At 36.7% G+C, this 24785-nt stretch overlaps 1 protein-coding gene across 7 annotated transcripts in view; it reads left to right on the top strand.

Annotated features, from left to right (window-relative positions):
- Positions 1-24785, top strand: part of PCDH9 (protocadherin 9) — a 680268-nt gene that overhangs the window by 108832 nt on the left and 546651 nt on the right. The window contains exon 3 of one of the 7 annotated variants that reach the window (XM_065642195.1): positions 12346-12396. The exons of the other annotated variants lie outside the window; for them this stretch is intronic. Within the exon in view, the coding sequence (XP_065498267.1) occupies positions 12346-12396 (51 nt within the window). The remainder of the gene's footprint in view (positions 1-12345; positions 12397-24785) is intronic. 7 annotated transcript variants of the gene reach the window in all.

A 24785-nucleotide genomic window follows, 5' to 3' on the forward strand; every position in this document is an offset into this window, starting at 1 on the left:
AGATGGTCATTGTAGGTCACTTCCAAATGAAATCTCTTCCCCTCCACCTCTCCTCTCCTCTCCTCTCCTCTCCTTTCCTCTCCTCTCCTCTCCTCTCCTCTCACATACTGGCCACAATGAAGATCTTGCTAAGCAGTGCAGTACTGCAAGTACGTTTCTCTTTCTCACATTGTCACTCAAGCAGCATGATCTCTGATTGATTTTTACATTAAAATCTCACTAGTAGAATTAAAAATAATTTAAAAAATAAAATTTGGTTTGGTAATATCTGTGACAATACTTTCTATAACATTTCAGTAGTATCTGTTTGACCTTTTAGAAACAAATGTTCCTTACGGCACAGCAACATTACTACAAGATGGCTGAAGATGGTTCAAAGCAGTTAAGTGGGGACACTTAGGGAATTTTCATGAACTGAGTCCCTTATAAATTCCTCTACCACCTGAAGCAGAATGAGGTTTTGCTATTGTATGTGCAATTTTGCAAGCTGCCTGTGAGCTGAAGAATGGGAAAGCTGGCAACCAAGAGAATATACTCCTGGATCTTTTTGTCTTCAGATGGGACAAGTGTGTTGAACATGGCAATAAAGACTCTGTAATTATTCATATTCACTGTTAGTCACTGGAAGAGGAGCTTCCTGACTAGAGGTGAATGGGATTTACAGTGCTGAAAATGTATTAAATCTGTCCTGGAGATCTTAAAGGAAGACTTCACAGCTAGAGGAGAGATTTATCTTTTGGTTTGTGTATAGGAAGAAAACGACTGTGGGAGAATGTACTTAAGAGTTAAGTTAAATCTTTCAACTTATAACTTATGTTCTCCAGGATGAGTATCTCCAGAGGCTTGGATATATAAGTAAAAGGACACAGAGCATCAGACATCCATGTAAAATATTCCGTTATCAGGTCATAGGAGATTTCAGAATGTTTTGTTGTAACTAGACAACTTGGAAGAAAAGCTTGCCCTTTGTTATGATACAGATTGTCAATGATGCCAGGGCTGCTAATCTACCATAAGCACTTACAGGCAATTTACTAAAGCCACGATAACTAAATTTCATGCGAAAGATGTCTAAATTATTTGTGAGATTTTAATAGCCTAAAATGTAGCTACAATATTTTCTATGGAATAGAAAACATAAGATTGTATTTTACAGTGACAGTAAGTTTAGCCTAGGAAGGGAAAAAAAAATTCAGCAATATCTAGATAGCATAATGTTATTGCCATCAGGGTGAGGCTTTTTTTTTTTTTTTTTTTTTTTTTTGGTTGAATCCCAGGAACTGCTTGCTGCTGCTTGGTTGGGTATGTCAGGTGCTAACTAGCTGTAGGCAGCACAGCGAGTGAAACGAGTGAAATGCTGTTACAGCCTTGGGCACCTAACATCCATGCTGTTTGTAAGCATCATTGGACAGGTAATTCTAAGTGCAGGTGATACTAACTTATCACAGTCCCACATATCACAAAGATGAAATCCATCTCTCCAAGCTAATCCTGAAAGAGTTGACAACATATGCTGAAATATATATGCTGTAACTTTCATCGTTCTGTTCATCAAATACTATTTTGAATAGTTTATGATTACAGGCAAACAAAGCAAAGAGAAACCAACTAACCAATATCAGCAAAAAAACCCAGTTTATTTCACTTTATGGCTTTGTAGTTCAGAAGACATATTGTGTTAATCCCTCCATTGTTTCACCATCTTTCAGAAAATTTAGAACCTTTGCACTAAGTCTAAGAACTGAGTGGAAGCAACAGTCCCATTAGCCTCATGATAACTGAAAACAACTTACCCTGCCTAAACAAGTCTCAGATTTCATTATTTATTTCGGGGCAGTGTGGCATGTGAAGACTTTTCACAAATCCTCCATTCTTCTTAAACCTTGTTTGTGTCTTTATTAAGCTGTGTTTCGTTACTAATAAAACCCTTTTGCATTTATCTGTTGATTAAATTGCAGGTTTATGCAAATGCTAAATAAAGTTTAGCTAATGCTGAAACCTGCTGCATAGAGTGTGCATTGGGGTCAGTATAAACCCTGCACTAGAACTTGATGATAAAAATTACATGGCAATCAAAATAAAATCTAAGATTTTCAAGGGGCAAGTAACTACACAGTATGTACCTCAGTACGAGTGTAAACATTGTTCTCTGACTCAGAAGCACATTAATTTTAATAACCAGTTTTCCTCCATAATAATATCTAATATCTAATATCCAACATACAATATATACTATATACTATATACTATGTGATATGTAATGTAATATGTAATATATAATGTGTAATATATTATATATAATATATAATTATATTATATCATATTTTTGTGGTTTGTTGTATCTATTCAGTTTAAGAACCTTAATAATAATTTTGTATCCACAGATGTATTGAGTGACCTCAAAAGCAGGTAAAATTTTGAATTTTTCCATGTTAAAAATGAAATGATTGAAGATAAGACTAAAAACACACAAGCAAGCAAACAAAACATCACAAACTCCTATTTGCTTTTACACAGTAATTTGTTCTTAATAATGCAGTGTCAAGGACAATTGTTGAAGCCAGATCATTACAAAGAAGGTGAAATAAACCCCACCAGTGCTTTGGTTCTTTCTGGTGAGGTTTAGAGAGAAGGTAGCTAAGTGGTTTAACAGGAGTCTAGAAATTAGGAGGAATCCATCTAGGCCATAGTGCCAGGCCCTCAACATTGGTTCAATATGTTTGAAAAGGACGGAAATGATTGCATCCTTCTCCACCTCTACTCCCAGATTCTGTTCACTTAAAACCCATCCCCACTGCAGTTATCCTACAATAGAATTTTTTAAACTTACCACCATTTGTTCCCTTTGCTTCTTGAGGCTTTTGCATTTGTTTAGTCTCAGTTCGATATTGTAACTTTCCAAGGTAATTCTGAGTAAGAAATAAAATAAACCAAACTGTATGTACAATTAAAGTAGATATTGAACATGCCATGTGTGGAATTATCAGTGCATAGGTCATCATCTTAAGAAGATTTTATTGTCATGGACTAAAATTTAGTGAAGTAAACTTCAACACTTGAAATAGTAAAGCATTAAGACCCGCTACTAGTATTGAGAAATCCTTCCCCTTATTGATTTTATTTTTCTTGGAGAAAAATGGTAATAAAAATGAATTCTAGAATAAATTTAGTTTGCAGGTTTTTTCTCTACTGCAGAAAAGCATCCATTTTTTAACTGTTGAAAGGTGATTTCTTATCCATATTACTGAAACAGAACACTGTGCTGTTAAATTGCAGTTAGATCTCTGGCATAACTGTATTTTTATGGAGGTAAAAAGACAGCTTGCTGAATTGGAAACGAGAACATTTTTTTCTTTCTGTATGGATACAGAGGACTCATTAAATCTCATATCAAGATTGTAGGCACTGCAGAAGGACAGATATTTCAGAGATCTTCAACCTCTTAGGAATTTTGGAAGTTAATGACCCATCCCATGGTTATTATTTTGTGTTTTATCAGGGGTTTGCTCTGGGCTTTTATTTGATTTTCAGATTGTAGTGTGATCTCCTATGTGTGAGTGCTGGACGACATCAGCTCTAGAAATGCTGTGTTTTCCAGTAATAATGGGCTTTACCAAAATCTTTTCATGCTATATGAGGCTTTTTTGATCCTCCAAGTATCCCAACAACATTCAACATTTTTGACAAGAATCAATAGGGCTTTGTGGAATTCATCAGAGACCCAAGGACACTTTGGCTGTGGTAAAGTCTATAGCACTAGGATCTTCCAGGTTTACTGGGACCTCCAAATATTCTGGTATCTAGCCATAGCATAAATAATGCTTCATCTCCTTCAGAGTCCCTGGCTACCTTTGGTCCCATGCTTGTCTCAGAAGTGTCTTGTTTGAGGTGTTTTGATGTCAGGATGAAGGGCAACCAGATAGTATGGGGAGGAGAGAATGGTTACCTTCACTTCCTCATCCCTGTCCCCTGCAGCCTGGAGAGGCCAGTAGGGGGGCCCTGCCTCAAATCTAGAGAAGGAAATTGAGAACAGGAAGAAAGGGAAGAAAAGGGAAGAAACCCCCCTCTATTATGATATAACTGAAGCATCAGAATGGAATCTTTTTTGTGTTGTTTGAGGTCATTCACCAATGCCACTTTTCTATTTGTTTCTCCCTCTAAGACAGTCAGAAATGCTTAAAAAAATAAAAAAAGAGTCTTATTTTCTACTGAATGTAATAAGGCTATCAAAGTATTGTTCTAACTAAAGCTTCCAGTAAAGTCGTATATCAGAAGATGTTTAAACATCTGGCAAATATGAACTCATCACCTCCCAGGCTAAGAGCACCACTACAGTCACTGGTGTTACACCACCAGAATAGCTTGATTTATCCAACCTGTTCACATAGACCCGTAAATCACAGTAGTAGCATCACCATAAGAAATGATGATTTGCCTTGCCTGTGCTATGTGTTTGAACTAGCAGGTCTATGTCAGAGGAAACTGGAGTTCATTCCTGGATTAAACCAGGTGCTTTAGACATAACACTTAGAAGTCAGTAGCAATTTTTCCATCTCCTTCTTTGAGCTTTTGATCAGAAACTCAGGGTCAATTTCCTTCAACTAGAAGCATCCTTTTGGAGAATTTCAAACAAAATTCAAAACTATTACTCTTCACACGTTCTCTTTCTTACCCTGCAAAAGTCTGCCCTTTATTCAGAGACTTGTATTCAAGTTTCTCGTCTTACTGGTTTTGATTACTTAAATAAAACCAGAAAAAAATAAAACAATATTTTTTTATCTAAAAATATATTTATCTTTGAGGTAAAATGAGTACTGGAGTTCATTATCTTTTGAACCCAAGTAAGAAGCTAAAGAATGTCAGTCGAGTGAACATTTTTTTCTTATGGGGGAGGGGGTTAAGGAGGTGAGAAACTAAAAAGACATTTGTTTTGTAGCAATCAGGCCTTCTCGTGCTGACATGCAGTGTTTTTCCACTCCAGTTGACATGGTTAGACATCCTGTGACGCCCTGGGGGTTGTAAATCAGAGACCGAGAATTTTAGACTTTTTACTCTTTGGAGAAAAGTACCTGGTATTTTAATGATTATTTATCTTTCCCGTCTGTACATTTGCTTAGATGCATGTAGGTTTAAATACATATAAATACATACCCCCTCCAAAATTTTCAGAAGACAAAAAAACTTTAGTCTGCACAGCTTATCATTTTCTTATATATTTTCCAGAGGTGTACTAGGAACAGCCTGCTGTACAGCTGTTCTGCTCCAGCTGAACAGGTTCATAGGGAATGAAGAGCTTAGAGCAATTTGCAGGCAACGAAGCAAAAAGAAAAATCCACAAAGAAGCAGCTGATGTTAGCAGCTTTTAAAGAGATTGAAAGAAAAGGGAAAGAATAGGGAGTCGAATGTAGGAACAGAGAGAGAGAACATGATTTTGGAAGAAATCTGAGTTACTATTTTTCAAAACCAAGACGAAACTACAGTGCTTACCTTATAAGCATACTTCATCCTTTCATGCTTTTTACTGTTTGCTGAACAATATCTGCGCTTAGAATATGTAGAGATTAAGCCAAGTCTTTACCTTTACTGAACAAATGGCTATGAGCTTGAGACTGGCGGCCAAAGTTTTGTGTTACAGCTTTGTCACTGACACACTCTAGGCCTCAGTCAGGAAAATGTTTAGGATGTTTTAAATTTTAAGCACATGGTTAAATCCCACTACTTGCAGTAATACGTTTCTGGAATGAAACCTGCATGTTAAACTCTGCAAACCAATCTTGCAGTGCCTGTTTTCCTATTTGTAAGCCAGGAATAATAATACCTAGTTCCTATGTGTGTTTTGAAGCTTAATTCAGGGCGTTTATATACCATTCTAAGACAAACTCCTAACATGACAGAATTGTGGCTTATTACTATATTTCATAGCATTAATAGGAACTGCTATGTGTGTGTAGCTCAAAGAGATAAATATTTAAATTTTCATGGCATTACACAGTGTTGAGAATTTTAAAGGGAAGACTGTTGGTATTAATTGTCACTAAATCAATATCACAGAGTCAAGTTCAGCTCCTCAGCACACATCAAATCACACAGGGATTACTTCAAGAGATCCTTCAGTGCTTTATTTTTTTTCTTTAGTTATTTACTCTCATACAAAGTGAGTGTGAGATATTAACAATCAAAACTATATATCAAAATACAGTTTACTTTCTAGACGGGCCTATGAACTAAGGAAAGTGGGGATGGGGTGAGAAATCCTATGAACAAGGTATAAAAGCAGCTGTGAGAATACTAGATATCTTTATTTAGAGGTTTTCATAGGGACATTGTTTAGAAAGAAAATAAATTCTTCATGATGTACAGATAATCTGATAAATCATGAAAGAAAAAAAAAAAACTCTGAGAGAAAGAATGAAGAAAAACAGGCAAAAATGTTACGGCTGCTGCATTTTTTAAAGCACAAGTTGGTGATTTTGAATTCCCCATACAAGTGCATTTGATATTCCCGAGGTATGTAATAGACATCATGGTACAGAGGGATCCATTATTATATTTCATTGGTTCTTTTATTACCTGAGGGTAAGCACAGGCAATAGAAAAAGGTGTCAAACTTACTTTTAACCTTTGGTCTTAGAATAAGCTAGATGAAGGGTTTAAGCGTATTTTAAGTTATTACCCTTAGAATCATCTCTCTCCCTCTCTGTTTGTAACACGTGAACATGAATGTTATCCAGTTTGCCGTGTCAACCCCTTATATTGCGTTCCACTTAGACCTGTTGTTTTCACCACAGGTCCCTTCATGCTTTTTCCTCTGCTCTGTGTGACAAGCTATAGGCTCTGTCAGAGAACTTTAACATGATTCCTGCTTAGGGGGAAAAAAACGTTGAAAAAAAAAAAGAAGAAATATTTCACTTTTGAGTGATGGTAAAAAAGCACAAGACTGGCATACTTTTTTGAAACATACACAGGTCATAGATCAGACAGAGGAGTGTGGCACCATGCTTAAGAAGAGTAATAGACTGTTCTTAAATACTAGAGGACTAGAAACTGGAGAAAATGGCAGAATATTCTTCTATTGCAGAAATATTATGGGTGTATGTTAGTATTTATAAGGCTGCGAAAGCTTGTTCCTAACTGAGCTTCAGATAGAAACTGTTTGTGAAGGTCAGACAGAGAGTAAACCAGGCTAAATCGTGCCTCTGCTTTAGAGAAGGCACGTGGGCTGGGGGCCAGGAGAGCAGGGAAATCAGTTTTACTATAAATTTGGAATGGAATCAGAACTACGTATTTTCTCCCACTTCCCCACCTGCATCCCCTGCCACAAACAGTCTCCAGTCGTCAAATAATGTAAAAAGTAATGTTGGAGGCTGATGGAACAGGGACTAGAGTGCTGATAGCCTTCCCTTTCTTCCCTGAGAAATTTGTGTTTCACAGTAAGATATTAATGTGATAATGTTAGTGTCTCTTAAAACAAAATAAAACAGAAAAAAAGAGAGGAAACGATGTGTAGAAAAGTAATGTGGGAAACATTTTTTTAGCAGCTTTAAACTTTCAGGAAGCAGCTCCAAAAATCTATTATAATAATATAAGTCAAGGAGATCTCTTCTGTGTTGGGTAAAAAAAATATATAAATTGTCTCATGACTTTGACATTAGAAAGCACTGTAGGCTCTCATAGCACTAAACAAAGTGATAATAAATATTTTACTACTGCTAACTGCTTAATTCAAATTGGTATGCTAGTGTTCAGATTCATTATTTTCCCTGTCTGACAGTTGTTTTGGGGTGGTGAGGAATGGCAGGTGCTGAACTCTCTTCTCACTGAAGCTGATGTCATTAGGTGTCCTAGCCTTTACCCCATACACATAATTCTGCCTGTGTTTTTGTTTGAGTAAAGCCAGCTTGGCAACAAAGACAATTATTTTGAGAGAACTTTTATGTTACAGCTCTTTATTTTACTACTGAGAGCTCTCTGAGTTTAGTGACTCCATCTTGGGAATCCACCTCATTTCTTGGCTGCAATGACCTTTGCGTTTATAATGTTTCATCAGTTTCCAAGCAGTCAGTTGGAGGTGGATGTTGTAGTATTAATATATTTAACATCAGTTCATGTGACCTGAACCAAATTCCTTACCTACCCCAGCCCTTTTCCCTTTTAAGCTCCTCTGTAATACATTTTGTTGAAATCAAGAGGAAGCATTAAGTTCATTGTTTTTCAGACAGATATGAGGTTTTATGATTTAAGACTTCTATTGTAAATATATCAGTTTACACTTTCTATCATTGTACACTATTTTTTCCCTGCTACTAGTTTGAACACATCTAATATCTGTCAATTATATCATTGTGTCAGTGTTTCATCCATAATCCTAAAACGGTAATAGAGTATTCTTCTTTTCTTAATGGTTTTCAACTATAAATCTGAGAGTACTTTACAAAGGAGTTCAATATTGTCAGCCACAGTTTACATATTGGGAAAGTGAGGTACAAGAAAGGAAATTATGTGCCCCAGATTAAACTAAGAAAGCTAAGATAGAACTGAGGATAGAGGCCACATTTCCTAACCTTCATTACTCTCTTCTGCTTCCAAAACATTGAGGTTATTATGCTCCCATGCAGATAAAGAAAGAAGAAACACTCCTGATATGTATGAGGAACCATTTAAACCACATCCCATTCCTTAATTTAGTCCTTCGGTAGGATACAACATCCTTGCTTACTTCTAAGGAAATTAACTACAGGTTATTTTCTCCAAATATTAACACATTTGGTTTGAATTAAATAAATTTAAATTGAATCTTTATATTCAAAATACCTCTACTGGAGAAAAATTAGATTTTTAACTTTGTGTTTTCATTTGGGTCTGTCTTTTTTGCTACTTTAACAGGGCAAATATGAACTGGATTAAGGTTTTTGCTATGCAGACCTATCTGAGAATGTTCCTTGTGTTTTGTCTATATGTCATTTTACAGCAGAAAAAGGAAAAAAAAAGAGGACATTTTAAAATCAGCTGCAAAAATATGCACACCTCTTTTTGATATGGAAGTCCCTCTAAAACATTATTTTAAATAACTTTAAAAACAAGACCATTTCATTTAAAAAAGCTACTTTACTAGTAACATTTAAATGGATTAGTGCCATGTTGTCTCTGTGATATATTCTGGTAGTCAAAGTTTAACAAGAAAATACATACCAAAACACAATCCGTGTTTGAAATAGAATGAGTTTTTGGTAATAATGTACTGAAACTAAATTTAGTTCACTAAAAGCTTATTTATATGGAGACTTTCAGGAAAATTAATCTGTAAAAACGAATTTAAAGTGGATTAGTTAAACCTAATTAAGTCCCTGTATAGATGTTCATTCAGAATAAAAATTGTCTTGATTTGGTTTAACTTAACTCCCTTCCAAATGAATTACGACTACCAGAGATTTAATGTAGTTTAAATAATCTACTTTAAAAATTAAATGCAGAATATTTTTGCTGCATGTCTCTGTGTAGACAAGGTCTCTGGCAGAAATCTGTCTGTCTGACCCTTTCTCAGATGTTAGCATTAACTGAATTTCAAAGGTAATCTAAAGTCTTGCAAAATGTATTAAATAACTCTGAATTCAGAAATTACCTTTTAGGAAAGGACAGAATACAGACAAATAAGCTGTTTAACAGGCACAAACTTATGATAGGAGGGGAAGAGCATCTTCTGGTGGTACCCGCTTCCAGTAACTATGGGGAAAATCTAGACTTCAGCTTTCGGGCTAACTTTTGGTGAGGTCAACATGACCCCCTCTCCTGAGAAGGAATAAATTGGATAGGATCATACTCTATAAGGTGATAGGAAGTTGGAACTTGGCTGACAATGATCATAATGATCTGTCATTTGTTTAGAACATGATAGCTTCTTTATTCCGAGATTTGTGTTTGGATACATCCTGAATTACCAATAAAGTATTTATATAATTCTGTGTGTGTTTTTTTAAAAGGCTGACATTTCTTTCAAAATTTTAGCATATCACCAGATACTGCAGTTTCTGAGTGACAAATGATGTAAACAGACATAAGCAGACGGATTCCTAAAGAAAAATAACACCCATTTCTGCCACAGCAGTACTGTGCTTGAATGAACATGGAAGCTTGGAGGAATGTAGAAGCATGTTCAAAGTGAATTTTGAAAAGACCTCTGCCATGAATGAGCTTCTTAGTTTTTTAAAATGAATCCTCTTATGATCAGAATAGACTTACATTGAAAATGATGGTGGTAGTTTTTGTGCAGATGATTACATTGACTCTTTTGGAGCATTGTAGGTAACTTCTTCCTGTCTTAATTACTCTCTGCCAGTTGTTCAAGATATTGTATGATTCCAATACTTTCCCCTCAGTTGTAGTGGACTGTATTTTTTCAAAAGAGACTTAGGAACCAGCATTATTTGGGCCTGAAATATTTTGATCAGTAGTAGATTATCTCCCTTTACTTAAAGCAAAGGAAAGAACGATGCTTCTGTAAAACCTCAACTTGATAAATTTCCCAGTACACTGAGGATGTTATCAGAACCACTGTAAGTTAAAAACACTGTGGTGGGGAAGAGGAAACTTAAGAGAAAGACTGATAGTTCTGTGTATACAGTTAAGTATACAATGATTCCAGATATAGATGATTTCATTTTCAATGAACATCAGCTGTATTATTGTTCTTTCACTTTATTTTTTACCTGGAATAGTTTAAAAGCTGGATTTATTTATCTCCACATGCTTAGTAACAAACATTAGTGGAGAGCAAACTTCCAATCACTATAAGAAGTGTCACAGAAACGCTAATTTCAATGCTACTAACTTTACACACTGACTGTACTATTGGATTTTGAAAGAACAGGAAGGAAAAAAAACATATGGAATAGTAGTAGAAGGAAACAACAGAACAATTTTGAGAATTGAGAACTGCCTGGTAATAACCTTCACATTTCACCTTTATGTGAAATAAACCACAGAACTGTAATGAAAGCCATTACTGGTACATGAATGTACTTCTCCACACATATGGATCAACGCTGGAATAACTGAAAAAAATTATAACAGCGATAAACAAAATTAAACTGTTCAACCGTAGAAGTGCAAACATACACTTCATCCTTTCAGAAAAGGATTCTTGCTGCTGGGGATCTCTAGCAGTATGAACCAGCAAAATCTACCCTGAGGAGATACCTCTCTTGTACCCAGGTGCAAGTCCCCATCCTCTGCTCTAACCTCTCTGAACAGTTGCTGCTTGCTGTGTCCACAGAAAACAGACCATACTGAAAAAAAAAAAGTAATTTTCTTCTGGCTGAATGAGCTAAATACTCTTCCTGGGGGGTGAGATGGGCACTGGTACCTGCAGGCAAGGAGGATTTGGAAATGTGCCCTGAGTGAAGGGGGAAAAAGTAAAGGGCTGCTTTCGAGTACACTCGAACATTGAGTTCAGGTACAAATATGAAAATATTTGTTTTCTGTATAGGTACATCTTTTTATTGTTCTTACACAATCATGCAATACATCTGAAGTCATATATCTGCTTACTTCACATTCATAACTTCAGAGTTGAAAATACTTCTTCCCTTGTTCTTTTTTTTTTTTTTTTTAGTTCAGCATCTGCAGTAAATATTGCTTTGTTAAACATTTTTTGAAACTCCTGAATTATTAAGGCATAAAGTAGATGATTTAAAAGGAGAACATTGTTTATAAAAGTACACTTGTCAGTGTTGGGGAGGTAAAAAGAAATAATCCTACTGTGACAGTAGTCCCCTGGGAAGACCTTACCTTCCTGATACCATCCATGTTTCTTGTGGTTCAGAACACTTGTTAAGCTGAAAGGGGGGAAGAGAAGTGCATGACATTTAGACTTGTTGTAACATAAACCATTTCTTATCTCTCCCCTCAGTCCCTCTCCTTTGCCTCCCTTCTGTCTCCATTTACAACTTCACTATCCCTCCTGCCTCCTGGGACCATAACCTTAGTGTAATCTTTGTTCTTTTTGCTTCCCTCTGCATATATAAGATAAACTGTTTTTTTTTTTTTAAAGTCTCAAAAAAAATCCACACTTCTCTCAATGTTTGTGCTTGCTAGAAGCCCTGTTCCTTCTTTTTTTCATTTTAATCTTCTTCTGTCTCATCTCTCTGCCTCATAATTCCCAGATCAGCCAGCCCACAGGGCTAAAATCCCAGGTGACACTACCAATTCTACCTGCTAGTTCTAGGTTGGGGTTTTTTGGGGGAGATGGGGGTTGTGGGTTTTTTTGGTCGTAAAGTAGGGATTATTCCATTGGATTGTAGAACTGAACTCCTTTATTTATTTTCTTTTGCACAAAAGACAACCTGAGAGAAATTTAATTTTGCCAAAATGCACTGTTCTTCCAACCCAGACTGGTTTTCAGTAAGCCTGGACAGCATCTCTATGCCATTATCAACTTCTCAAATATTCACCAGCAATTTTACTTACACTTGTTAACATATTTTATGATTTTCTTATTAGTTAGGCATTTGATGGTGTAGGTTTTCATTTTTCAATTCCCAAGTGAGCCAAAAGTTTTTTGCCAGGATTTATCCAGAAGCATCTTGGAAGAGCAGTCCAACTTGCACTTTACCTTATTGAGATTTACAAAGAAGGCATCCTTGTGCCTAAATCCCATGGGGATCTGGTCTGGACAGGTGCTCTGCAAGGGAGCTTAACACACACAGACAGCAGTGAGTTTAGCTGCAAGTAGTCATGACTGCAGCCACTTTCATTCAAAACATGTTTAGAATATAAAGTGGTGCTGTCTTTCTTTTGGAGCATTTGCCCAGGAAGTGACAGACCTTGGAAGACCTGAATAATGCTATGTTCCTTTACGGGTTTAGCCCTAAATTCTGATGCTTCATTTCTTCAGAAGTATAGAAACAACATTTGCATATTTTGCAGAGTGTTTTGAGATGTCCTGTTGAAGAGAACTGTCTAAAAAGATGTATGGATTTTAAAAGAAGCTTTGAAGCGTCCATAGTTTTCCATTAATAGTTTTGCATTAATAGTTTTGAGGTTCAAATTAATGCTGTTATAAATGGTACCACTTAGATATGCCTTGTATGTTCCTAACTGTGCAATCACCAAGCAAATGCAGTAGTTAGATATCTTATGGCAATTCTATGTGGGAGAACAACTAAAAGTATGAAGTTAATGCAGCTAAATTAAGGACCATTAAGCCCCTATACTGAAACTCTTATTGAGAAGTAGAGTGCATAAGGGAGGATTAAACTACAGAAAATAAAGGCATTTTAATTCAGAATGAGAGCATCTACATATAGTTTAATGTGTTTTAATTCCTTTGCATTAACTTCATAGTTTTAGTTGATTCATTCTAACCTTCCCAACTGCAGGCAATCCCAAGTGATATTATTTTTTCACAGAAGTATATCTTTGGAAGCCTTCTCTTTAAAATTTTATATCCTTTTACCACTCCTTGCAAGCAATCTAAGAAAATTATTGTTTAAAAAATAAATAATAAGAAGAATAACACTATGTATTCTGTCAACTGATTATGGCAGTGGACATGACCATCAGAGTGAGAAACTACCATATTAAAAGAAATACATAAACTAAAAGTAAATTCATATTTTACAAGTAGGGGTTAAAAGCTTAAGGGGAATTCAAAAGTTCATGAATGATGGACGCCATGGAAAATCACAAAGAACAGCAAAAGAAACACCAGGATAGTAAAAGGTATCCCATACCTGCCCACTGAAACCGGATAGCTGAGTTCAAACCTGATGATTATGGCCGAAGTGAGAAATACAAATGTACGTGTGTTTGGCACAGCCAATGGTAAAGAAGTACATGAAGCTATGCTATGACAAAGCTGGGATTCATCCTCTTAGTCCATGCAACTTGTTCCCAAAAGAATATTTATCTTCCTTATTTCTATGGTGTCTCCTCAAGCTTTACTAACTTTGGAGGGATTCAGCTTTACTGCTTGGTTGTAATTTTATTGTCCCTTAACTAGAAATATCAACTCTATGTAAAGAAATGTATAAAACTGCTATATAAAGCATCCCACACCTTATACTCCATAGTCAATAGAAATTTATTCTCAGTCATTAACATAGGAATTCTGCAACTTTTTCAGCATTGATAAGGTTGCATCATGGGCATGAGCATTGACACTTTGGTGCACAGGAATCAACATTGTTTGGGTTAGAATATAAATAATTAGATTTTAGTCCTATTTTTGGCAATTATAATAGACTGACTTAAGTAGCTTCCAAATATTAGATTTCCATTTTTTTTTCCCTAGCATTATTTATAAAGTTCATTGAGGTTAACAGAACTGTGGCCATGTCCACAGCAGAGTAGCTGGTTCCAGTTACATCCTTCACTGAGGTTCATGTTATGCTGTTTATAACACTTAAGTAAATGGAAAAACAGCCATAATGATGATAGAATACAACAGGAAACAGAGGCGTCAATATCTCATGTAGAAAGCAAGCAGAGGATTTTCTAATTCTGAGTTACCACACCTGTGAAGGACAAAAGTCCTGCTGGTTGTTATTGCTGGTTTTAGATTTTAAAGGACCTTACTAACATAACTTTAATGTGTTAGAATGCTATTGATTTTTTTTTAAATAATAGCCTATAGAATTAAGAAGATTAGAGAATTCACATCTTCTGTAGTTACTAGACAGGTTTCTTATTGTGCAGTCTTGATATAGTTGATGCTAAGTAGATTTATTTATGTAACTTGATCATTATTATTTTGTAGTGTTTATTCAGATAGTAACAGTAGTTAGCAGGGAGTAATATTTGAAAACAGTGCAGCATTTCAGTTTAGAGTCATATAACTAAACTTCAGTGCAGATCTTTACAAAGTTGTCCTGCTACAAGGGAAGGAGCACAACAGATGCCAAATCCCATGCATTTCCTTTATCATGAGTTACAGTGGGCTGCCAGTCCCGGGGCTAGTGCTTTTTCTTGTTCACCCGTGCATTTTGCTGTTAGGGTGTGTAGACTTGCATTCTCCATTTAGAGAAATCAATGCTCCCTTCCATCCCCCTCTTTTTTCCCATTGCTGATCATTTTTCTTGTCAGTTTGCTTTCCCCATTGCTGGGTGAGCAGCTTATGAGAAATAAACCACTGAGGCACATCAAACCTTATAAGAAGGACAGGGCAGTAATTCAGTGGCTGAGTTTTTCTAATCCATTCTCTTTCAAGTGGCTTGTTTAAAAACAAACAACAGAAATAATATCTTACGGTGTCTCTTGTGGATATTTAACAAAACTATAGAAAGACCTTTTGCCTTAATAATGCCAGTGACATGCATTTTGTTTATCTTTCTAATTATTTATTTATAGTTGACATGAAAATGCTTCCCATTAGACATAGTTGACTGCATGAAACCCAGTTGTGTATTGCTTATGTGAGACTTTCATTATTATAGCATGATTAAAATAGTATATTAATTATGCATCCTGCTATAAAACTGGATACAGCAGAGGAAATAAATACATATTAATAATACATTAGTTATTAATCTGTATACTTCTCATTTGAATGAGATGCAAACTACTACATCTTCAGTTCAGGAAGGCTACCACTCGTCTGCTTTTTAGGTCCACTTACATCTTAACTACCGTGGAAGGACTGGCCTTTGTTAAAGGTCACCCTGTGTTACAGACGAGTAGTTCCAAGATTAAGTAGCCACAACAGCTATGTTACAAAAGTAAAATTTTACTCGACTGGGAGATATGGTGGTAGCATAATAAAGTAGGTTTGTCACTTGGCTGGGCTATATGCAGTCAACTTTTAATCATTAAAAGTGGTAGAGTTTATGGTCGTTACAAGAGAGACACCTTCCTGGAGCAACAAGAGTGGTTCTTTTTATTCATGAGTTTCCTTGCACTGCTGAAAAGGAGACTTCTATACTAAGGAGAGACCAGGTACAGTTTGTGGAATTGATGAAAAAAGTTATAGTCATGGGTATTTAAAAAAAAGTAGGTGTTGTAAAGTACATCATGTGACTGGATTGCCTCAACAGAAGATTGTGAGGTGGTGTGTGGATAGCCCAAATGTGAGGAATTTACACCTATCTAGTAGTAATGTAAGGGGTTCCTTAATCTTTGCACAATGAGCTGTCATTTAGTTAAAGGACAGAGACAACAGATTAAGAAGTGAAACTGCAGCCAATTAGCTGCAGCAAACTTTTAGTAAAAGAAAACCTTTGCTTTCTTTTGGCTCAAGGTAGAAAAAAAAATAGTTTATTTAATGTAAGAGCTCCTTGGCAAGATTTGCACTAGGAAATTAGATGTGCCTGGGACTGTTGACGCCAATGAGGTCAACTGTCATGGAGTGACCCATGTCCATATTATTAAAATTTGCTAGTCTACAAAAGAAGGTGAGTAGATGCAAATTGCCTGTGGAGAATACTGTTAACTCGTAAAGCTTGTCTAAAATGTAGTTTGAGAGAGACCTAGTTGGCCAGGAATAAAGCTATGCCAGGGAGTATTTGTGTAATTTAACAGGTGGTTGAGTTTCACTCCCTTGCTACATTCATTAGCACTGATTATTTTCCTCGTAGTGATAGTGTTTTTGAGTGAATGCCCAGAAGATGCAGTTGTCCAAAGATAATTTTCATTCAAGATTTTAGTTCCATCATTGCATGGTATATGTATGACTTCTGTATTGCTTAGAGTTTTTAGATATATTTTAGTTACTGGGAGAAAACATGTGAAGGAGAAGTTAGATATTTCTGCTGAGGCTAAGTTAAAACCAGACATATAATCCTTAAACTGTCAGCTACGTTTATGGTTACGTTTTCATGTTGTCTTAATATCTAACAACAACAAATAGAAACCATAATGGGTGCACAGTTTTAAAAGTTGTTTGATTAACTTGATTTAAAAGTCGTGTTAGCCAAGACAGGTTTAATTAATATTAATATTAGTAGTAGCAATACAACAACAATAATACGTTGCTCTGACTTCAGATTTGCACCAATAGATCTAGAAGCACATGAACAAGAAAGTAAATATTATTTTATAGACTGTGAAAGTGAGAAAGAGTTAAAGCCATTGGTATGACCAGAATCACTGTTTAGGTCATATGCAGTGTCAAGAATGGGATATAGATCTCTGGAATCGCACCCTAAAGTTCTGTTCAGTGTTACAGCACCTGTGGTTCGTCACATACATTTAAATTTTTCCTAGATGAATTCCAAAGAGGGTTCTGAGTCGTAACATGGACAAGTAATCTTTAAGGGTAGTGAGTCTGAACAATATATGAATGTGTATTAGGCTAAAATGGCTTCCTCTCTTCCTGTCTCGCCTTACTTGTATTTTCATATCTTATTAATTTTCTCTGACAGAAGACAGAGAAGATCATCCAGTCAAGAAAGCTGCCTGCCAAAGAACAGATTCACCTGTCTATAAACCCTTCCTGATAAATATTTTATACACACTTTAAAAAAAAAATCCAGTGGTGGAAAATAACAGTCTCTTTTTATGTAATCTTTTCAGTCCATCATTATCCTTACGCTTGGAAAGTTTGTTTGTTTTTTTTTTATTTTTTGTCAGTGTCCAAACTACATTTGCTTTGAGTCCACAGCATCCTCTTCACAGCTGGCTCGCATCTTTCCAAGTCCATTGCCTTCCCTTTTATAGCAACTGTCGATATATTTGAAAATTGTTAATGATCTTAAGTATGGAAAAACCTGACTATTGAGTACACCAAAGAGTGCATATATTCCTTCTTTCACCACTATTTGCAAACCTTTCCATCACTTTCATTAGAACACTCAGGAAACATCTTAGTGTTTTTCCTTGAAAATGTGGTTATCTGTTTCACTTCTAAAAACATGCTGTTCATTACAGTGTAGACCACTCTAGTGAAGGAGATGAAAATACATGAATACTGGTGAATACCAGCTCATAAACAAGAAAAAAGCAAGCTGAAAAAACCCAACACACTGATGATGTAAGTTTTCAGCTGTTGTACTGTTGAATTTCCTTCATTTTAAAACAATGTTGCACGATTATATATTCACTGTTTGCTTTGTTTTTGTAAAAACCCTGCAGCGATTTCTGTGAGAGGAAATGAAATGATCTGGCTGGCTGCTGAATGCTTTGGCTGCTTTAGGACATTTGGGTAGAAGTGGTTTTGCTTTCACTGTTAGGATTTTTTTTAGTCTTCTTTATTATTTTATTTTCTTTTATTTTTTGTGGTTTTTTGTTTGTTTTTGTTTGTTTGTTTGTTTTTGTTTGTTTGGTTGGTTGGTTGTTTTTTTGTTTGTTTGTTTGGTTTTCTTTGGAAGGGCACATCATAAATGATTATACTCCGAAAATGTGATACTGTTGCATTTCTACAAGAATCATGACCTGCTGTTTGCTAGCCTTATCCAGAAACAGTGCATTCATTCAATTAGTTTACAGGGATGCTTTGGCAGTGTTGTATTTTCATAAATGTATGCAAATCCTTCTATTTAGAGCACTAGGTTTTCTTAACTTCTCCAAATACACTAATGGTGTTGTAGCTGACAGAGCACAGAAAGTCAAACAATATCAGAAGAGTTATCCCTTAATTCCCACACTGCTACATAGATGCTTTCCTTGTTTAACTCTTTACTTGTGCTTACTTTGGTAATGTTTATATTTGTAATTAAAACCCCTCCCAGTGTTTCTGAAAGTTGCTGATTGTGCTGCACTCATCCATCAAGGTTGGTGAGCCATAGAGAGAAAAACCCTGACACTCCTGGGGGATTTATTGGTGGGGGAGAGGAAGTTGGAGACATTTCCCTGGGGCTTTATAACACGCCTTTAGTTCCAGGAATCTGTAAATTTCCTTCAATTAGGCCATTTCTCTGGAGCTGTCACCAAGAACTGCTCCCTCTACATGCAGGCATTTTAAGGTGTAGGTAAGTGAACAACAGAAAACAATATGTGCCTCAAGTAAACTAGAAACCTCTCTGTAATTCCAAATAGAAGATGTTCCAAACATATCTCAAGACAGTTCGACTTCGATAAATCTTTTGAAAATCCATTTTGAGGGGAAGTCCTGTAGCATGTCTTTAAAATTAACTCAGATGAGTATGCTGAAAGGAACAGTCTGCAAAGTAGTCTATAGAGTCTGGACAGACTAACTAAAAATTCCTTGTGAAGATAGAGAAAGGTGAACTGGAGTTTGACAGGCTTCCTATCTTTTTGCACTGGCCTGAATTATATGATACTTGTTTTATAATATAGAGCAGCAGCATAAGCTTCAGGAGTTAAAGGTTGGGTAATGGTCCAAATGGGATATGAAATTAAGGAATATGGTTTCCTGAGGATTTGAGGTGGTCCTTACCCTCCCTTCCTGCCTTTGCAGCCAGTTCGCTTTCTTTCTCAATAACATCTGTGGCTTCTAGCTTTTATGTGGCTGCTAAGTTCACAAATATTTTTGACTGAGCATCATCGTTACATGTACACACATACATGCAAACACACATGCACACACTCTCTCTCTCTGCCTAGCAACCATATAAGAGATGTCCAGTCCATCTAATGATCAAATAAAAATGCTATGCAAGTGAAGCTACTGCTTTGTGGTTTCTTCATGCTAATGCTTTGACAGTATGCCAAGGCATTGCAACTCAGGCCCAAGATATAAATGGAGTCTGGAGTGAAAAAGGAAGAGGGAAAAAATAACAATGTAATGCTGAAGTGAGCTGAATGTTATTTTGAGAGGTACTAGCAGCTGAGAAAGGAAACAACGGTGTAACATTCATCTTTCATTCTCCGTTCTTTCTTGTTATCTTTTGTGTTTGCTTGGAATCCCTTTTTATGAGTGAGATAGGGTCCAATAAAGGAAGTGATGATACATGGAGTAGCACTGTGACAAAGCACAAAGTGATCATTGCCCTCACTTATCCTCACTGCACTTTCACACTGTTAACGGCATAACTAATAAGACTTACACTTAGGATCTCACCTTTGTGCTTTCTGCGGTAGTTCCATACTTGAAGAGTGATAACTCCTGCTAAAGTACCACAAAATATTACATAATTCTCATAACATCACTCTAAACAGGCACATCTTCTTAGTTCCCATTGTGTAGGAAGGTTAAGCGACATGTTTCAGTTCAAACGAGATGCCAGTGATTATGATCGGGAACTCATATACTTCTTTTGATATTTAGTTTACTTGAAATAACATTGTAACATTAACAAACATGAAGAGTAACTGTGCAGATTTGGCAATTGAGGCAAAGTACCAGACTGTGTTTACTAATTTTAGAACTATTTACATAAGCAATTCACTTTTCTGTATAAAAGTTTTAATTCTCTTTCTGCTAATATTGTGATTTCTTTTTCTAGTTCCTTCTCTACATTCCTTTTTGGGCTGTTTTTTTGTTGTTTTTTGTTTGGTTGGTTGGTTTGGTTTGGTTTGGTTTGGGTTTTTTTTCCCTCTAAAGTCTTTCATCCCTTTAGCCAGGATCTTCTCCTAAGTACTTTGCTTTCAACAAGAGACTGTCTTTTTGTAGAAGATGTCAGTTCTGGTTGGTGGAACTGTAAACAGAAAGTACCCATGATAACTGATTCATCCCCCACAGAAACCACATAGTACTTTCAAAATGTTTGCACTTACAAAGAGTAGATCCTGTCCCCAGCTCAGGTTTGCAACACAAAGTGCCAGAACAGGTGCCAGGAGAATTCGTTTTGGCTTGAACTTTATGAATAAACTAATGTATGATGAGGAATGCAGTCTCCGTTGGCATTGCTGCCTATGTTGTTGCTATTTAAAGAACAGAGGAGCAAGCTTCAGTCCACAGTGTGTGATCATTTCCCACAATACCTGATTTAATAGGAGTAATTTCTACTTACACTGTATCTTCCTTTCGAGAAGCTCACACTCTACAAACATAAATTAATTAAGCTTTATACTCCCTCTGTGCAGTATAGGTAGACTCAGGAACAGAGTGGTTTAACGTTATAGTAGTGTGCCAGTCGGGAAATACCAGAAATCTACTCTTCTTACTTCCAACATGCCCTGGGGCAGATTCAATGCAGGCCTTAAATGCAAGGACTGAGAAAGATCATGAGGAATGTGGTATTGATAGTGCTACTAGGCTTACAGCTTGAGACAAGGAGCCCTGCTTGAAAGAGTTGGAGTGCCTGTGGCAGTGAAGCAAAGGCTGATTCCTTGTGAAAAGGTGTATGCTAGAGCCTGCTGAGGTACACAGCCCTTCCAGTGGTCCTTGAAGAGACTGCCTGTCACGGTGGCCTGTACAGTTCTGCCTGGTTGCCTTCTCTTAATTCAAACCAAGTAAATTAGAGATATATCTTCCTTATAATAATTTCCCTAAGATCAAGGCGGTGGCTGCGTGCAGGTATGGATTTCCTGGTGTGGCTGAGAGGGTAAGAGCCTTTCCATTTGGCATCACCTACTATGGCATATAGTCCTGATGTATGTGACAGCCATAAAAGCTCTGGACAGTCAGACTGGTACTGTGTAGCCCCTGCTATGGAACACAGAACAGCCAGTTGAGTGTAGGAATCCCATCTCCCAGTTTTGCTAATATTAAAAGTTGTCTATTTTTTTTTCTCTTTGAAGCCACATTTCTTTATTTGCAGTAACTTTTTCTTTTGTTTTCCAAAGTAGCAGCTCTACCCTGTATAAATTTTTATCTCAGGCACGAGGACACTGATGCTAAGAAAGTGAAAAGAAAGACTGCGAATGGGTGTGAAAAAAAAAGGGTTTCTGCAGTTTAAGAGTAATGGCTAGAAGACAATTAAGGCCCGGCTTTTAAATCATAGGGCTAGGCCAATGTATATTGGAACCGCAAATTGGAAATGTTGCATTATTTTTAAACGGCTGAATATCTCATGCAGCATCCATAACAACTGTTACTTCTCTAAAGCTGCATAACTTACTGCAGTGAAAAAAAGGAATGAAATTTAATCTACCTAAAGAGAATTTATCTTGACATTTACCCACCATTAAGTATATATCCTAATCCCATGCTATCCATATGCTTTGGTTTACAAACAAATGACTCTATTATGTCTCTTAAAGCCTTCTGGGAGGGAGATTGGATGACTTGCACTGCTTGAGCAATGGTTGCTGAAGGCATTTTGATTACTTAAGCTTGCAGTAGGCATAACATCCCAGGGTGGGGGGTCCTTATGCCCTGGCAGCACTTTCTTTTCTCCTTCTGGAAAGTGTTTGCATGCTCCTGCAGTAACTCAGGCTGTTTGCTAATCCCCAGGGGGAGTCTGTGGTGATGCTGCCACCCAAGGATATACACGCTCTTCAAGTCACTCAATATGTAGGTAAAAATGAGATGCTCTCATTCTTCCTTTTGTGCTATGCAATGTCCTGGTTTCAGCTAGATAGAGTTAAATTTCTTCCTAGTAGCTGATATAGTGCTGTGTTTTGGATTTAGTAGGAGAATAGTGCTGATTACAGTGATGTTTTAGTTATTGCTAAGTAGTGCTTATACTAAGTCAAGGACTTTTCATCTTCCTGTGCTCTGCCAGTGAGGAGGTGCACAAGGAGCTAAGACACAGCCAAGACAGCTGACCTAAGCTGGCCAAAGGATATTCCATACCATATGACATCATGCTCAGTATATGAACTGGGGAGGGTTGGCTGGGGTGCTGTGATTACTGCTTGGAAACAAGCTGGTATTGGTCAGTGAGTGGTGAGCAATTGCATTGTGCACCACTTGTTTTGTCTGTTCTTTTATCACTATCATTGTAATTATTCATTTGCTATCCTATTAAGCTTTATCTTAACCCACGGGTTTTACTTTGTTTTCCATTCTCCTCCCCTCCCCACTGGGGGGTGAGGTGGTCATGAGCAACTGCAAAGTGCTTAGTTGCTGGCTGGGGTTAAACCATGACACCAAATAACCCCATAGAAATATCTCTTTCCACTAGAGTGTAAAAGGGGGCAGGGGAAGACTACTTTTTTAATAAAAACTGGATAAAATCAAGTTATTTAATACTTTTAGCCATTAAAAGTCATGAGGGATTTAATTTCTGACACTAGCCTTGATCGACACCTAACATTTCAGAGGCCTGGATCCCACTGATTTCTGAGCCATATAAATGAGTTCCAATCATACCTTCTTTCACTTCTCCCAGGTGAAGGTGATCCTGTGCTTTTGTGAGGCTTTTTTATTTTTCTAAGTCTGACAAGCAGCAGAAAGATGCATATTATTGTTTTCAGAAATGTCTCCTCTACTTGTGGCTGCTTTGATGTTCCAGTTGGCCAGTTATATGTTGTTAGGCTGTGTCTGTCCTCTTACTACCTCCAGCTAACAGAAGGAACATTCAAAGATGTGAAACCTCTTTCAAAACCTCTGGTATGCACCTAGCACAGAGTTATCCAGGATTAGCAGAGTCCCATTCGTCAGCATGGGTCAGATTATGCCTAATTTCTGTTTGCAATTCAGGGGCTAGCCAGAACTTCATGACAGACTTAAGGAGGAAAAAAATGGTGTCATTCTACCACCAGAGTAATTTTGTCCATCCAACATTGCCATAAAAGTGATTGAGCTTGTCAGTTTGCTTTGTAGCAGTTCCACTACTGGCAGGTACCAGCTTGTCCTGAACAAAGAGCACTGGCCTAAAGAAGGATGTGTCAGGCTTGAATATTAACTATTACTTATGTCATCAAATGAATCCTCCAAGTGAAGTAGAATTCAGAAGAGAAAGAAATACCTTTGACATCCTCCATCTGTACCTGGGATCACTGGTGGACTCCTTAAATAACACAACAGGAACCTTTCCAGAATCTTTTGCAAGTTATAGTTGTGGTTTTACTAAAACTATTTCTTCACACTTCCATAGCTTCTTGAGCAAGGGATTCCTTGTAATACCCACCAGATTGCCTTTTAATTTATGCAAATTCACTGAAATAGATTATTGGTAGCGGAAAAAAGGAAAAAAAGGAAATGTCTTTGAGTTTTGTTTCTTCAAATCACTTCTGAATTAAAGTTGCTACAGTCTGGGCATCTCTACTCAGTTCAGTTTCCTGTTTTGGTAGTCAATAGTGTTAGGAGGAGGTGCTTGCATTTTTCAGAAAGTAAATTTAGTGTTGTAATTGTGCCATACTGAGATGGACTGAAGTCATACAAAATGAAAAGGAAAAAAACAGAAAAATGAGTTTATGACGTCAAATTCTCCAACTGGTTTTGAATTAGAAGCAGAAATATGCTTTGCTTTACAATCATAAATCAATTACACTGCCCCAGTCCCCACTCCAGAGAAGACCTTATTCATTCTGCTGAAATATGGAAAACTGAAAGTTCATTTTGATATTGCAAGAGGAAATAAAAAGGGCTGATAGATTAATAATAGAATGTCAATGTATACATGTAATCCAGGCTTGAACCTGAGGGCAGTCCTTTTAAGGAGTTGAATGACATCTGTGTGTAATTTAATAAATGACTGTTGTAACACAAGTGGAGAAGCTCTCAAACACATTGTTTTTGTGTTGATTGCTCAGTTCAATTACTGTAAACAAATAATGTAGCATTACTATAGTCACTGAAATCTAGCTTAAAAGGGTTGGAAAAAGGTTGGAAATATCAAAAACACATTTATCTATAATTCAATGATTCAATGCCAGACTCACCTACAAATAAGAGGCCATCCTTCTATGAGTATATCAGTAGCAAGGTTACCAATTTCAACAGCGTAATGACAACTTTTAGCTGATGGTTAAAATAGATATTTTTTTTCCCAGCATAAATGTTCACAGGCTACTGTACACACAGAAACACTTAGCAACAGGTAGAGGTTAAATATATTAACTGGTAG

This window comes from Caloenas nicobarica, chromosome 1, assembly GCF_036013445.1.
Source record: "Caloenas nicobarica isolate bCalNic1 chromosome 1, bCalNic1.hap1, whole genome shotgun sequence".
NCBI classification, from domain to species: domain Eukaryota; kingdom Metazoa; phylum Chordata; class Aves; order Columbiformes; family Columbidae; genus Caloenas; species Caloenas nicobarica.